The sequence below is a fragment of the Mauremys reevesii genome, linkage group 22, assembly GCF_016161935.1.
Source record: "Mauremys reevesii isolate NIE-2019 linkage group 22, ASM1616193v1, whole genome shotgun sequence".
NCBI classification, from domain to species: Eukaryota; Metazoa; Chordata; order Testudines; family Geoemydidae; genus Mauremys; species Mauremys reevesii.
The window spans coordinates 1070467-1085561 of record NC_052644.1 but is presented as its reverse complement, the minus strand read 5'-3'; the positions used below and the strand labels follow the sequence as shown (position 1 = coordinate 1085561).

Genomic DNA, 15095 nt, shown 5'->3' with positions numbered 1-15095 from the left:
TGGCAGGGTTGGGCAGGACTCATGGGCACTCGCCTGTCGGTTCCCCTGGGACTGAGTTGGGTCCTGTGCCCCACCCCTGGCACCGCAGGGCCAGCGTGGCGCAGGGTTCCTGCAGGGGGGCCCCTCGTCTGCTCTGAACCGATACAACGGCTACCCCAGGGGGTAGCCGAACCCCAGCAGCAGCCCCCTGCACACACAACCCTGGAGCTGGATGAGCTGTTACCGCTCGAGAGATCAGGGAGTCCGAAAACGCTCCCTTTGGAAGGGGAGAAAGAAGAGATCTGAGAATATCCTATTGCCTCGATATAAATGCGCGGTGCGCCCCCACCTCGAACGCTGCGTGCAGAGCTGGGCGCCCGTCTCAGAAAATACCTGCTGCAGTTGGGGAAGGGCAACAAAAATGCTGAGGGGTTTGGACCGGCTGCTGTGTGAGGCGAGATCTATCAGACTGGGGCTGATAAAATCATGACGAGTGGAGAAAGTGAACAAGTGTCATTTACTCCTTCTCCTAACACACGAACCAGAACAGGATGAAATTCACAGGCAGCAGGTTTAAAACAGACAAAAAGAGGGTTTTCTACACCCAGCGCACAGTCGGCCTGTGGAACCCCCTGCCAGGGGATGATGGGAAGGCCAAGAGCATAACTGGGTTCAAAAAGGAAAGAACAGCTCCTGGAGGCCAGGCCCGTCAGTGGCTACTAGCCAGGCTGGGCAGGGATGGGGTCCCTGGCCTCTGTCTGCCAGAAGCGGGGAAGGGGCGAGGGGCTGGGTCACTGGCTGCTCCCCTGCTCTGTTCATTCCCTCCGGGGCACCTGCCACTGGCCACTGTCGGAGGACAGGACACTGGGCTAGATGGACCCTTGGTCTGACCCGCTCTGGCCGCTCCTGTTCTCTGGCCAAAGCGGAGCTGGTGACGCAGCGTCTCAGCCCTGAGGTTATTGAGTGAGTCGCTGGGGCTCTGTAATTGCCTTTCTGCTCGGGCGGGGCCTGCGTGACCCCCAGCCCGCGGGGGCCCGATGCAGAGTGGGGCTCAGAGGTGCTGCTGTGCTGTGGAGAGCAGCAGTCACCTCTGTCTCTCTTTAAATTCCAGCCTCCTGAGTGGCCGGATCTCCACCCTGAAGGATGAAACGGGAGCGGTGAGTTACCCCCGTGGCTGCGGGTCACGGGAGCCATGTTACATGTACACGCGTGTCAGATCAGCACAAGCCCAGCATTAAGGGTCCTCCAGTGGCACAAGGCGTCTGGCAGCCTAGAGGTCACCTTGTCTGTCCAGAGCTCTCAAGTGGGCTCTGTGCTTTCAAAGACCAGCCCTGCCCGCCAGGGGAGAGCCCCCCACTGAGCCCCCCGTCCTGCCCCACAGCGCCCCCTAGTGCTGCCCTGCGGCCAGCCCTGCCCGCCAGGGGAGAGCCCCCCGCTGAGCCCCCCGTCCTGCCCCACAGCGCCCCCTAGGGCCGCCCTGCGGCCAGCCCTGCCCGCCAGGAGAGCCCCCGCTGAGCCCCTGCCCCGCCCCACAGTGCCCCTAGTGCTGCCCTGCGGCCAGCCCTGCCCGCCAGGAGAGCCCCACTGAGCCCCCCGTCCTACCCCCCAGCGCCCCCGAGTGCTGCCCTGCGGCCAGCCCTGCCCGCCAGGGGAGCCCCCACTGAGCCCCCCGACCAGCCCCACAGCGCCCCCTACCACCGCCCTGCGGCCAGCCCTGCCCGCCAGGGGAGAGCCCCCCACTGAGCCCCCCGTCCTGCCCCCCCGCGCCCCCTAACGCCGCCCTGCGGCCCGCCCTGCCCGCCCGGGGAGCCCCACTGAGCCCCGTCCTGCCCCACCGCCCTGCGGCCAGCCCTGCTTGCCAGGGGAGAGCCCCCGCTGAGCCCCCCGTCCTGCCCCACAGCGCCCCCTAGTGCTGCCCTGCGGCCAGCCCTGCCCGCCAGGGGAGAGCCCCCCGCTGAGCCCCACAGCGCCCCCTAGCACCGCCCTGCGGCCAGCCCTGCCCGCCAGGGGAGAGCCCCCCACTGAGCCCCCCGTCCTGCCCCACAGCGCCCCCTAGCACCGCCCTGCGGCCAGCCCGGCCCGCCAGGGGAGAGCCCCCGCTGAGCCCCCTGCCCCGCCCCACAGTGCCCCCTAACGCCGCCCTGGGGCCAGCCCTGCCCGCCAGGGGAGAGCCCCCGCTGAGCCCCCGTCCTGCCCCACAGCGCCCCCTAGCACCGCCCTGGGGCCAGCCCTGCTTGCCAGGAGAGCCCCGCTGAGCCCCCGTCCTGCCCCACAGCGCCCCTAGCTGCCCTGCGGCCAGCCCTGCCCGCCAGGAGCCCCCGCTGAGCCCCCGTCCTGCCCAGCGCCCCCTAGTGCTGCCCTGCGGCCAGCCCTGCCCGCCAGGGAGGCCCCCACTGAGCCCGCTGCCCTGCGGCCAGCCCTGCCCGCCAGAGAGCCCCCACTGAGCCCCGTCCTGCCCCTGGCGCCTAGCACCGCCCTGCGGCCAGCCCTGCCGCCAGGAGGCCCCCACTGAGCCCCGTCCTGCCCCACAGCGCCCCTAGTGCTGCCTGCGCCAGCCCTGCCCGCCAGGGGGCCAGCCCTGCCCGCCCGGGGAGAGCCCCCCGCTGAGCCCCCCCGTCCTGCCCCACAGCGCCCCCTAGCACCGCCCTGCGGCCAGCCCTGCCCGCCAGGGGAGAGCCCCCCGCTGAGCCCCCCCGTCCTGCCCCACAGCGCCCCCTAGTGCTGCCCTGCGGCCAGCCCTGCCAGCCAGGGGAGAGCGCCCCCGGCTGAGCCCCCGTCCTCCCCCACAGCGCCCCCTAGTGCTGCCCTGCGGCCAGCCCTGCCCGCCAGGGAGCCCCCTGCCCCTGCTGAGCCCCGTCCTGTCCCACAGCGCCCCCTAGTGCTGCCCTGCGGCCAGCCCTGCCCGCCAGGAGGCGCCCCTGCTGAGCCCCGTCCTACCCCACAGCGTCTCCTAGCGCTGCCCTGCGGCCAGCCCTGCCCGCCAGGGGAGAGCGCCCCCCGCAGAGCCCCCTGCCCTGCCCCACAGTGCCCCCAAACGCCGCCCTGGGGCCAGCCCTGCCGCCAGGGGAGAGCACCCCCCGCCCTGCTCCCTGCCCCACAGCGCCCCCTAGCGCCACCCTGGGGCCAGCCCTGCCTTCCAGCGGAGAGCGCCCCCCCACTGAGTCCCCCGCCCTGCTCCCTGCCCCACAGCGCCCCCTAGTGCTGCCCTGCGGCCAGCCCTGCCTTCCAGGGGAGAGCGCCCCCTGCCGAGCCCCCCGCCCTGCAGCATGGCGCCCCCCCACTGAGCCCCCTGCCCTGCTCCCTGCCCCACAGCGACCCCTGGCGCCTGCCCGTGTGGCACTGCCTCGGGCGAGCCTGGGCCCTGCTGGGCTCCCAGGGCCGTGGGCTGAGACGCGCGGAGTCCGGCTCGTGGGGCGCTGCGTGTGCTGCTCCCGACAGGAGGGCTGTCTGCCCTGACCCACTCTCTGCCCCCCCAGATCTTCATCGACCGAGACCCCACCGTCTTTGCACCTATTCTCAACTTCCTGCGAACCAAGGAGCTCGATCCCAGGTAGGGCAGGTCGCTGGCACCCTGGGCAGGGTGACCCCCTGTGCCAGGGTTCTCCAAGAGCACGGGGGCGTCCCTGGCTCCCCCTCCTCAGCGGTGGCCCGGGAAATGGGCAAGGGGGGGTCTGCTGGCAGCGTCCTGAGTCTGTGCTGCGCCTGGCGTGGTGGGGTGTGGCCTGTGCCCCGGGGCAGCGGGGGGCTCCCACACATCCGGGCCCAGGCAGGTCTGGCATCGCCTTGTGCTGCTCCGATCCCGGCCACTGTCCAGACCATTTGTGTCGCTCTGTCTTTCCAGGGGCGTCAACATCTCCCTGCTGCTGCATGAAGCTGAGTTCTATGGGATCACCCCGCTGGGTACGGCACGGGGGGGGAGGGGTCACCCCGCTGGGTACAGCACGGGGGGGGAGGGGTCACCCGCTGGGTACAGCACGGGGAGGGGTCACCCGCTGGGTACAGCACGGGAGGGATCATGGCGTGGGAGGAGGTCACCCGCTGGAGTGCGGCACGGGGAGGATCACCCGCTGGGTGCGGCACGGGGGGAAGGTCACCCGCTGGGTATGGCACGGGGAGGGATCATGGCGTGGGGTGGGATCACCCCGCTGGGTGCGGCACGGGGAGGAGGGATCACCCGCTGGGTACAGCACGGGGAGGAGGAGGGATCACCCGCTGGGTGCGGCGTGAGGAGGAGGAGGAGGATCACCCGCTGGGTACAGCACGGGGAGGAGGAGGATCACCCGCTGGGTACAGCACGGGGAGGAGGAGGGATCACCCGCTGGAGTGCGGCGTGAGGAGGAGGAGGAGGATCACCCGCTGGGTACAGCACGGAGGAGGGGTCACCCGCTGGGTACGGCACGGGGAGGGATCATAGCGTGGGGAGGGTCACCCGCTGGGTGCGGCACGGGGAGGGATCACCCCGCTGGGTACAGCACGGGGGGAGGAGGAGGGATCACCCCGCTGGGCACGACGTGAGGGGGAGGAGGAGGGATCACCCCGCTGGGTACAGCACGGGGGGAGGAGGAGGGATCACCCCGCTGGGTACAGCACGGGGAGGAGGAGGATCACCCGCTGGGCACGACGTGAGGAGGAGGAGGAGGATCACCCGCTGGGTGCACGTGAGGTGGAGGAGGAGGGTTCACCCCGCTGGGTACGGCGTGAGGGGGAGGAGGAGGGATCACCCCGCTGGGTACGACGTGAGGAGGAGGAGGAGGGATCACCCCGCTGGGTACAGCACGGGGGGAGGAGGAGGGATCACCCCGCTGGGTACGGCACGGGGGGAGGAGGAGGGATCACCCCGCTGGGTACAGCACGGGGGGAGGAGGAGGGATCACCCCGCTGGGTACGACGTGAGGAGGAGGAGGAGGGATCACCCCGCTGGGTACAGCACGGGGAGGATCAGCGTGGGGTGGGATCACCCGCTGGGTACGTGAGGGGAGGAGGAGGGATCACCCGCTGGGGCACGTGAGGAGGAGGAGGAGGATCACCCTGCTGGGTATGCACGGGGAGGATCACAGCGTGGGGTGGGATCACCCGCTGGGTGCGTGAGGGGGGAGGAGGGGGATCACCCGCTGGGTACAGCACGGGGGGAGGATCACCTGCTGGGTGCAGCGTGAGGGGAGGAGGAGGGATCACCCCGCTGGGTACGGCGTGAGGGGGAGGAGGAGGGATCACCCGCTTAGGAGGAGGAGGAGGAGGACTGGGTGCAGCGCGGGGGTGGGGGCTGGGGGCTGGGGCAGGGGTGGGAATGGGCCTGTGCTGTGCGGGGAAGGTGGGGCTGCTCCAGGGCGGGGGGGCGGGGGGGCCGGTCGGTGGGGGCTGCAGCCCCCCCTCCCCTCCTGCCCAGTGCGTCGCCTGCAGCTGCGCGAGGAGCTGGACCGCTCGGCCTGCGGGAGCGTCCTCTTCAACGGCTACTTGCCCCCGCCAGGTGGGTGCTGCGCCCCGGGCCGGGTGACAGAGGTGGGGGGCTGGCTGCCATGGGGAGGGTGGAGGCAGAGACAAGCTGGATGGGGGAGGGGCTGGGTGTGGGCAGAGAAGCCCTGGGCGTGGGCGGAGATGCCCTGGGCGGGGCAGGGGCTGGGTGTGGGCGGAGATGCCCTGGGCGGGGGAGGGGCTGGGTGTGGGCGGAGATGCCCTGGGCGGGGGAGGGGCTGGGTGTGGGCGGAGATGCCCTGGGCGGGGGAGGGGCTGGGTGTGGGCGGAGACCAGGGCCGGCTTTAGGACGATTCCACCAGTTCCCCTGAATCCGGCCCCGCGCCCAGTGACAATCCCTTCCCTGGCTAGAGGCGCCATTTGAATTTGTACTCACCTGGCGGCGCTTTGGGTCTTCGCCGGCACTTCAGCGGCGGGGCCGTCGCTCTCTCCGGGCCTTCGCCGGCACTTGGGGAGCGAGTGCCGGACCCGCCGCCGAAGGGCCGCCCAGTGAGCACAAGCCCCACGGGGTTTTATCCCTGCCCGGGCCCCGTCGAAACTCTTTGAATTGGGCCCCGCACCCCCTACAGCCGGCCCTGGTGGAGACGGGCTGGGCGGGGCAGGGGGGGCTCAGCTCAGCTCTCATGGTCCCCTTGGCCCCCCTGCAGTGTTCCCCGCCAAGCGGCGTAACCGGCACAGCGTGGCAGGGCCGCAGGTGGCCGCCCGGCTGCACAGCGCCGCCGAGAGGGCCCCGGTTCGCCGCAGCAACACCCTGCCCCCCACCCTGGGCCAGGCCGGGCTGCTGGGACGCCTGCTGGAGGAGCGGGGCCTCGGGGCAGGTACGCGGGGGCCTCGGGGCGGTGGCCGGGTCTGGGGAGCTCGTCATTCTCCGGCTGCCTGCTCTGGGGGCGGGGGCCAGGACTCCTGGGTTCTCTCCCAGCTCTGGGAGGGCAGTGGGGGGTGGTGGTTACAGCTGGGGAGGTGGGGCTGGGAGCCGGGACTCCTGGGTTCTCCCTGGCTCTGGGAGGGCAGTGGGGGCTAGTGGTTAGAGCGGGGTGGGGGCGGACGCCTGGGTTCTCTCATTGATTTGCTGGGCGCGTCTGAGCCGTGCTCAGTTCCTCGTTTGTGCTGGTCTCTGCTCTCCCGCCCCAGGGCCGGCCAGTGACCCTGGCATGGTCCGAATCGTCTGTGGGCACCACAACTGGATCGCCGTGGCCTACGCCCAGTTCCTCGTTTGCTACAGGTACGAGCACAGGCCTCCTGCCTCCCTGCCCGCGGGGTCCCTCTGAGCATGGGCCCCCGAGCTCCCCCCGCCCCGCGCTGCCGGGGGGAGCCCCCCACCCCACCCCCCGCGCTGCCGGGCCCGGCCCTGCCTGCCGGGGGGAGCCCCCCATCCCACCCCCCACACTGCCGGGGCCGGCCCTGCCTGCCGGGGGGAGCCCCCCACCCCGCGCTGCTGGGCCCGGCCCTGCCTGCCGGGGGGAGCCCCCCATCCCACCCCACGCTGCTGGTCCCGGCCCTGCCTGCCAGGGGGGAGCCCCCCGCCCCCCCCACGCTGCTGGGCCCAGCCCTGCCTGCCGGGGGGAGCCCCGCACTGCCGGGCCCAGCCCTGCCTGCCGGGGGGAGCCCTGCACTGCCGGGCCCGGCCCTGCCTGCCGGGGGGAGCCCCGCTCTGACGCCTGCTCTGCCCCAGGATGAAGGAGACGTCGGGCTGGCAGCAGGTGTTCTGCAGCCCGCGGCTGGACTGGCTGATCGAGCGGGTGGCCCTGAATGCCAAGGTGCTGGGCGGGTCGCTGGGCGAGCAGGACAAGATGGTGGCCGTGGCGTCCTGCAGCGAGATCATCCTCTGGGCCCTGCCGGCCGATGGCAACGGCAGCGAGATTGGTGAGGGGGCAGGAGCTGATGGGTGGGGGGCTGGGGGGAGCTCGGCGAGGGGGGGCCCCGGGGCGCTGTCCCTCAGGCCCAGCCCCCTCACGGCTCTCTCCCCGGCCAGGCGTGTTCCACCTGGGCGTCCCGGTCGAGGCGCTTTTCTTCGTGGGCAGCCAGCTCATCGCCACCAGCCACACGGGCAAGATCGGCGTCTGGAACGCGGTCACCAAGCACTGGCAGGTGAGGGGGGCACCTGGGTGGGGAGCCCCGGGGGGATGTGGGGTGAGCGGGAGGGTCGTGGGGGGCATGGCTGGGTGAGCGGGAGGGTCGTGGGGGCATGGCTGGGTGGGGCGGGGAGCTGGTGGGTGACGTGGGGTGAGCCTGATGGGCCGCGGGGGGACGTGGCTGGGTGGGGAGTTGGGGGGGGTGTGGCTGGGCAGGGAGTTGGTGGGGGGTGTGTCTGGGCAGGGAGTTGGGGGGGACACGTGGGGTGGGGAGCTGGGGAGGGCCATGGGGGGACATGGCTGGGCTGGGCCCTGCCCTGAGCAGGTTCCCTCTCGGCAGATCCAGGACGTGGTTCCCATCAGCAGCTACGACGCGGCCGGCACCTTCCTGCTGCTCGGCTGCCACAATGGCTCCATCTACTACGTGGGTGAGTGGGGTGGGGCGGGGCGGGTGCAGCCGTGGGGTGCGGGGCAGCCGCTCTCCCACCGGCCCCAGGGCCCGGCTCTGCCAGCCGCACGGGGGCCTGGGGGTCAGGCAGATGCAGTGCCAGCGGGAGGGAACTGATCCCCGGTCTCCTGCGTCCCAGCCTGGTGCACTAACCACTAGGCTGCGTGGTGATGGGGGCGGAGCCTCTTTCAGACACACACACACACACCCCCCGCCGGCGCTGCCCTCGCCAAGCCCTGCTGCTGCCTAGGGGCAGGGCCCCAGGCTGGGGGTGGGCCCTGCGGGTAGCCTGGGGCTAGCTCTGGCCCCGCCAGGCTGACGGGGGCAGGGGGCTGCAGGTGCTGGGGCTGGGCTGACGTCCGTGCCCCCCCCAGATGTGCAGAAGTTCCCCCTGCGCATGAAGGACAACGACCTGCTGGTGACGGAGCTGTACCGCGACCCCTCGGAGGACGCCGTCACCGCCCTCAGCGTCTACCTCACCCCCAAGACAAGTAAGAGGCCTGCCCCACCCTCACCCTGCCCCAGAATCCAGGGGTCAGCCCCACGCCCCAGAAGGAAAAGGACTGTCCCCAGACATCCAGGGAGTCAGTAACGGAACCCAGGAGTCCTGGCTCCCTGACCTCCCCGCTCTAACCACTACACTCCCCTTCCCTCCCAGAGCGGGGGAGAGAACCCAGGAGTCCTGGCTCCCAGCCCTGCCTGCTCTAACCAGTAGACCCCACTCCCCTCCCAGAGCAGGGAGAACCCAGGAGTCCTGGCTCCCAGCCCCCTGGCTGTGGTTCCTATAGTGCATTGGATGTTCCAAGTCCTCTCCCCATTGCCCCCCACTGACCTGTGGCTCGGGCTGGGCCGTGACCCGGGCGGGGTGGGGGAGCTCTGCCCGGCTGACCTGGGGCCCCGCAGGCGACAGCGGGAACTGGATCGAGATTGCCTACGGGACCAGCTCGGGGACGGTGCGGGTGATCGTGCAGCACCCGGAGACGGTGGGCTCGGGGCCCCAGCTCTTCCAGACCTTCACCGTCCACCGCAGCCCCGTCACCAGGATCATGCTGTCCGAGAAGCACCTCATCTCGGGTGGGTGCTGCTGTCCGGCCGGGCAACGGGGGGGCTGCGGGTCGGGAGGGAGGGGCACTGGCTGGCCTAGAGAGGGGGACCGGGGCTGGGCTGTGGGTCGGGAGTGAGGGGCACTGGCTGGGCTGGGGACCCAGGGCTGGGCTAGCAGGGGCTGCGGGTCGGGAGTGAGGGCCATTGGCTGGCCTGGGGGGAGGGAGGGGGAGTCGGGGCGGGAGTAGCAGGGGATGGTGGTCGGGAGGGAGGGGCACTGGCTGGGCTGGGGAGGGAGGGGACCCAGGACTGGGTAGCAGGGGCTGTGGGTCGGGAGTGAGGGGCACTGGCTGGGCTGGGGGGACCCAGGACTGGAGTAGCAGGGGCTGTGGGTCGGGAGGGAGGGGCACTGGCTGGGCTGGGGGGACCCAGGACTGGAGTAGCAGGGGCTGTGGGTCGGGAGGGAAGGGCACCGGCTGGGCTGGGGGGAGGGAGGGGGACTCGGGGCTGGGGTAGCGGGGGCTGTGGGTCGGGAGGGGCACGGGGCCTAGTTCCAGCTGTTGTCCTGTTCATGGCGGGGGGCAGGGAGCACCTTAGGCAGTGGGGTGCAGGGAGCCTTTGGTGAAATGAATCCATCCCCCGGCCTCCAGTCTGTGCCGATAATAACCATGTCCGCACCTGGACGGTGACGCGCTTCCGCGGCATGATCTCCACGCAGCCGGGCTCCACCCCGCTGGCCTCCTTCAAGATCCTGTCCCTGGAGGACCTCGATGGGCACGCAGGCTGCAGCGCCGGCACCGACATCGGTGGGTGATGGCGCTGGGGGGCGGGAGGGGGTTGGAGCAAAGGTGCTGGGAGGTAATGGGGCAGGGGGCGTGGTGACGGTGCTCGGGAATGGGGTGGTGGCGCTGTGACGGTGACAGTGCCAGGGGCGTGGTGACGGTGCTCGGGATTGGGGTGGTGGCGCTGTGACGGTGACAGTGCTCGGGAACAGGGCTATGGTGCTGGGGGGCAGGTGATGGCGCTAGGGGCAGGGGGCGTGGTGACGGTGCTTGGGAATGGGGTGGTGGCGCTGTGATGGTGACTGCTCGGGAACAGGGCGATGGTGCTTGGGGGCAGGCGAGGGTGCTGGGGGCAGGGGGCGTGGTGACGGTGCTCGGGAACAGGGCGATGGTGCTAGGGGCAGGCGATAGTGCTGGGGGCAGGGGGCGTGGTGACGGTGCTCGGGAATGGGGTGGTGGCGCTGGGGGGCAGGCGATGGCGCTGGGGGCAGGGGGCGTGGTGACGGTGCTCGGGAATGGGGTGGTGGCGCTGTGACGGTGACAGTGCTCGGGAACAGGGTGGTGGCGCTGGGGGGCAGGCGATGGTGCTGGGGGGCAGGGGGCGTGGTGACGGTGCTCGGGAATGGGGCGGTGGCGTTGGGGGGCAGGCGATGGCGGGGCAGGGGCGTGGTGACGGTGCTCGGGAATGGGGTGGTGGCGCTGGGGGGCAGGCGATGGCGTTGGGGGCAGGGGCGTGGTGGTGCTCGGGAATGGGGGGGTGGCGCTGGGGGGCAGGCGAGGGCGTTGGGGGCAGGGGGCGTGGTGACGGTGCTCGGGAATGGGGTGGTGGCGCTGGGGGGCAGGAGATGGCGATCGGGGCAGGGGGCGTGGTGACGGTGCTCGGGAATGGGGTGGTGGCGCTGTGACGGTGACAGTGCTCGGGGCAGGCGATGGTGCTGGGGGCAGGGGGCGTGGTGACGGTGCTCGGGAATGGGGTGGTGGCGCTGGGGGGCAGGCGATGGTGCTGGGGGGCAGGGGGCGTGGTGACGGTGCTCGGGAACAGGGTGGTGGCGCTGGGGGGTAGGCGATGGCGTTGGGGGCAGGGGGCGTGGTGACGGTGCTCGGGAATGGGGTGGTGGCGCTGTGACGGAGACAGTGCTCGGGAACAGGGCGATGGTGCTGGGGGCAGGCGATGGCGCTGGGGGGCAGGGGGCGTGGTGACGGTGCTTGGGAATGGGGTGGTGGCGCTGTGACGGTGACAGTGCTCGGGAACAGGGCGATGGTGCTGGGGGGCAGGCGATGGTGCTGGGGGCAGGGGCGTGGTGACGGTGCTCGGGAATGGGGTGGTGGCGCTGCTGGGGGCAGGACAGGGCGATGGTGCTGGGGGCAGGCGATGGCGCTGGGGGCAGGGGGCGTGGTGACGGTGCTCAGGAACAGGGTGGTGGCGCTGGGGGGCAGAGGGGCGGGCGTGTCCCTGCCCCCAGAGCGGAGGCCAGGGACACTGACTGGCGGCTCTCGGCAGGGCCCTTCGGGGAGCGGGACGACCAGCAGGTTTTCATCCAGAAGGTGGTTCCGGATGCCAGCCAGGTCTTCGTGCGTCTCTCCTCCACCGGCAAGAGGTGCCTGGGGGCCCCCAAGCCTGGGTCACGGGCCACACGGCCCGGCCAGTGGTGGGGTGGGGTCACGTGACTCGCGGGTGCCCCCCTTTGCTGGCGCGGCATCTGGCGGGGGAGGCTCCGTGGTGCAGGGGCCCCGAGGGAGGGGGGCGACGGGGCCTTGCTGTTCTCCCGGCTGTACAAAGGGGGAGACGGGCACTGGAGGCCTGTGGCTGAGCCGGGGGGTGGAACCCAGGTGTCCTGGTCCCCAGCTCCCGCTCTGCCCCCTGCCCCAGGATCTGCGAGGTGCGCTCCGTGGACAGCACGGCCATCACCTCCTTCACGGTGCACGAGTGCGAAGGCTCCAGCCGCATCGGCTCCCGGCCGCGCCGCTACCTCTTCACGGGCCACGCCAACGGCAGCCTCCAGATGTGGGACCTCACCACCGCCATGGAGATGCTGGGCAAGCCGCCAGGTACCCCATCGCCGGGGGACCCAGTGCCTGACCCCACTGACCCCTCCCGTCACCATGGGAACCCAGGGACCGACCCCTCCCGTCACCATGGGAACCCAGGGACCGACCGCCACCATTCCCCATGGGAACCAGGGACCGACCCCCTCCCATCACCAGGGGAACCCAGGGACCGACCCTGCTGATCCCTCCCGTCACCATGGGAACCCAGGGACCGACCCCTCCCGTCACCATGGGACCCAGGGACCGACCCCCTCCCATCCCCCATGGGAACCCAGTGACCCCCCTCTCCCATCACCGTGGCACCCAGCGCCTGACCCTGCTGATCCCTCCTCTCACCATGGGAACCAGGGACTGCCCCCCTCCCATCACCATGGGAACCCAGGGACCGACCCCTCCCATCCCCCATGGCCCCTGTCCTGGCAGTGTGGGGTGCTACCCCCAGCGCTCCCTTCTGGGACACTCTGTCCCCCCAGGCGCGTGGCCGGCCTGACCCGTGCTCTGCCCCCTCTTTCAGAGGTGGGGGGCCTGTCGGAGGAGGAGCTGCTGCAGCAGCTGGAGCAGTGCGACCTGGCCCTGACGCGCACTCCGGACATGAGCCCCGCCTGCTCCTTCGCTCACCCCGGCACGCCCCAGGCCTCCAGCACCAGGTACGGGGGCGGGTGCCCAGGGCTGCGGGCCTGGTCATACCAGACCCCACGCGTTGGTGCCTCCCAGCCGGGCACTCAAGTCAGCCCGCTTGGTTCTGCGTGAGCTCTGCCCGCTTGGCTGCCTGACACCCGGCCCCTCTCCTCTCCCGACAGCCTCCAGTCCCAGGGGAGCGACGGTGCCCGAGACAGACCCGCCAAGGGGGCTGCCAGCCCTGGGCTCCTGCTGAGCTCTGCCCGCGCAAGCCTGCTGCTGCCCAGACCCCGTGAGGGCCCCTTCCCGGTGCTGACGGCCAGCCAGAGCTCCCTGAACCGCGGCGAGGGCCCTGCGCCGGAGCCCTGCCCCCGGCGGCCAGCAGAGGGACCGGACGGCGACCCCCGGGCTCCCCACGGGCTGCGTGGGGGGGGCAGCTTCGTCGAGCGCTGCCACGAGCTGGCCCGCTCCTCCGGGCTCGAGGGCAGGCGGCCTGGCCCAGCCGGGGAGCCTGGAGCCAAGGGCAGGGTCCTGCTACGTGCCCCCGGCATGCCAGCCCGCAGGCCCCCCGGAGCCAGCCCCACCCCCTCTGTCAGGACCCTGCCCCCCGCCCTGCCGGGGTCCGGCTCCTCCTCCTCCCCCTCGGCAGCCAGCGAGGCCCTGCCTATCGTCCCGCTGGCAGCGCCCAAAGCCCAGCTCAACGAGACCTCGTTTTAGCATCCGCGGAGGGGCCGGGGACTCCGGCCTGGCCGTGACTGACTCACCACAGAGGCCTTACGCCCGCTGCCCGACTCAGGCTCTGCGCAGCTCGGCCGGCCTGCCAGTGCCTCGGACTCGGCCACCCCGGGACCTGCAGCAAGCCAGGGGCCCTCTGCAGCCGTGCCCTGCTGGGGCGGGCCGGGCACCCTGCCCAAGGCAGGATCACGCTCTGGTCACAGAGCAATGGATTCGCTGGCGTCCCTCCTCCCGGGGGCTACCTCCGCCCCCTCGCTGGGCCCCTCAGGTGCCAGCTCCGGCTCGCTGGCCCGGGGCAGCTGGGCCCAGGAGGGGAAATCCTACTGCAGGTGGGAAAAGGTCCCAGCTGGTGGGCGGGGCCTAAGCCTGGTGGCTCCTCCCACCCCACAGCAAGCCAAAGCCTATTGGCAGAAATAAGGGGGCGCTGTGCCAGGGGTGGGGCCCAGGTGCGGCTTCCAAGGCAAATACACCCGCGTTCCCCACACTCCACCTGCCTGCGTGTGTGTGTCTGGGGGGCCGGCCCCCCGCGCGACATCAGTGGTGCTGGGTTCCGAACTCGCCCCCTCTCCTGGCAGCGGAGGGCTTGGCTGGGCTGCAGGCCTCTCGCTCGGCAGCCGGCGTGGGGCAGGCCCGGCTCCCTGGCACGCCTGGGTGGGCCCCGGCCATTACTGGCCCCACAGCCAGGTCCGGGCCGTGCGGGGAGAGGAGCCGGGCCCTGGGGGATCTGTGGCGGAAAGCCGGGGGGGGGGTGGGGTGAGTGGCTGAGCAGGGGAGGGGCCTCCCGAGGCCCCCCACGGCCTGAGCCCCACTCAGCCCTCTGGGGTCCTCGGTCCTGTGCAAACTCCTGGGCTGGGGGCTGGCTGCCCAGAGCAGCCTCAGGCCCCCTGGGCTGCCGAACAGTCTTGCCTGCACCTGGGAGAGCACCAGCGGGCGGGGCTCGGGGCGGGGGCCCCTCTGCCGGAAGGGCAGGCAGGAGGTTCCCCCCAGCAGCCTGTGGGTGGAGCCAGCCCAGCTGGCCCCCCTCCCCAGTGCTCCTGGCCCCCAGGTCACCCTGGCATGCTGCAGCGTGGACTGCTGGGAGGGGGCACTGCCTGGCTGGGTATGGGGGGGTGCTGGGAGCGTGGTACACAGCCCCACACATGCGCCCGGGGCTCCCCAGCGGCTGTGCCAGCGGCACGTGACTGACCCCTGGCCTCGTGGCTAATCCCGCCTGCCCGCAGCCTGGGATTGGTCAGAGTGCAGGGAAACGGAGCGGGGATGTCAGAGTGGGACACACGCACGCCCCGTGCACAGAAACAGGGGCACACACATACCCCGTGCACAGAAACAGGGGCACACACACACCCCGTGCACAGAAACGGACACATACACACCCCGGGCACGGACACACACATGCCCTGGACACAGGGACACACATGCGCCCCGTGCACTGACATGGACACAGATAGGCCCCACGCACGGACACTGACACACGCACACTCCGTGCACAGGAACGGACCTACACATGCCCTGGGTATGACACAGGAACAGACGTCCCGTGCACAGGAACGGGGGACACACATACCCTGTGCGCGCACACGGGGAGACACATGCCCTGTGCACAGGAACAGGGACACACACATGCCCTGTGTGCACACACGGAGACACACGCCCGTGCACAGGAACAAGGGGACACACATGCCCTGTGCGCACACAGGGAGACACACGCCCCGTGCACAGGAACAGGGGGACACACACACCCTGTGCGCGCACACAGGGAGACGCCCCGTGCACAGGAACTGGGGGACACACACACCCTGTGTGCGCACACAGGGAGACACGCCCCATGCACAGGAACAGGGACACACACACACATGCTGTGCGCACACGGAGACACATGCCCTGTGCACAGGAACA

At 71.3% G+C, this 15095-nt stretch overlaps 1 protein-coding gene across 2 annotated transcripts; it reads left to right on the top strand.

The window, feature by feature from the left end:
- Positions 1-13686, top strand: SHKBP1 (SH3KBP1 binding protein 1). Of its 2 annotated transcripts, XM_039510987.1 has the most exons (17): positions 1-550; positions 1091-1136; positions 3456-3529; positions 3821-3879; positions 5366-5446; positions 6099-6269; positions 6583-6673; positions 7124-7314; positions 7424-7539; positions 7864-7951; positions 8346-8462; positions 8875-9045; positions 9666-9821; positions 11299-11395; positions 11668-11846; positions 12361-12493; positions 12647-13686. In XM_039510987.1, exons 1-17 carry the CDS (start codon positions 531-533, stop codon positions 13179-13181), a joined length of 2325 nt encoding a protein of 774 aa, XP_039366921.1. In that variant the 5' UTR covers positions 1-530; the 3' UTR covers positions 13182-13686. The 2 variants fall into 2 exon arrangements, with proteins under 2 accessions (XP_039366921.1, XP_039366920.1); XM_039510986.1 differs by lacking the exon at positions 1-550 and having other exon boundaries at positions 585-1136.
- Positions 13687-15095: the final 1409 nt, after the last annotated feature.

What these genes read in the sequence shown, in the direction of transcription:
- SHKBP1 (XM_039510986.1), top strand. Translation starts at nt 1,017, where the DNA reads ATGCAGAGTGGGGCTCAGAGGTGCTGCTGTGCTGTGGAGAGCAGCAGT. An exon ending in TGAAGGATGAAACGGGAGCG is followed by an intron (nt 1,137 to 3,455) that starts GTGAGTTACCCC and finishes CTGCCCCCCCAG; the next exon opens with ATCTTCATCGACCGAGACCC. An exon ending in GGAGCGGGGCCTCGGGGCAG is followed by an intron (nt 6,270 to 6,582) that starts GTACGCGGGGGC and finishes CTCCCGCCCCAG; the next exon opens with GGCCGGCCAGTGACCCTGGC.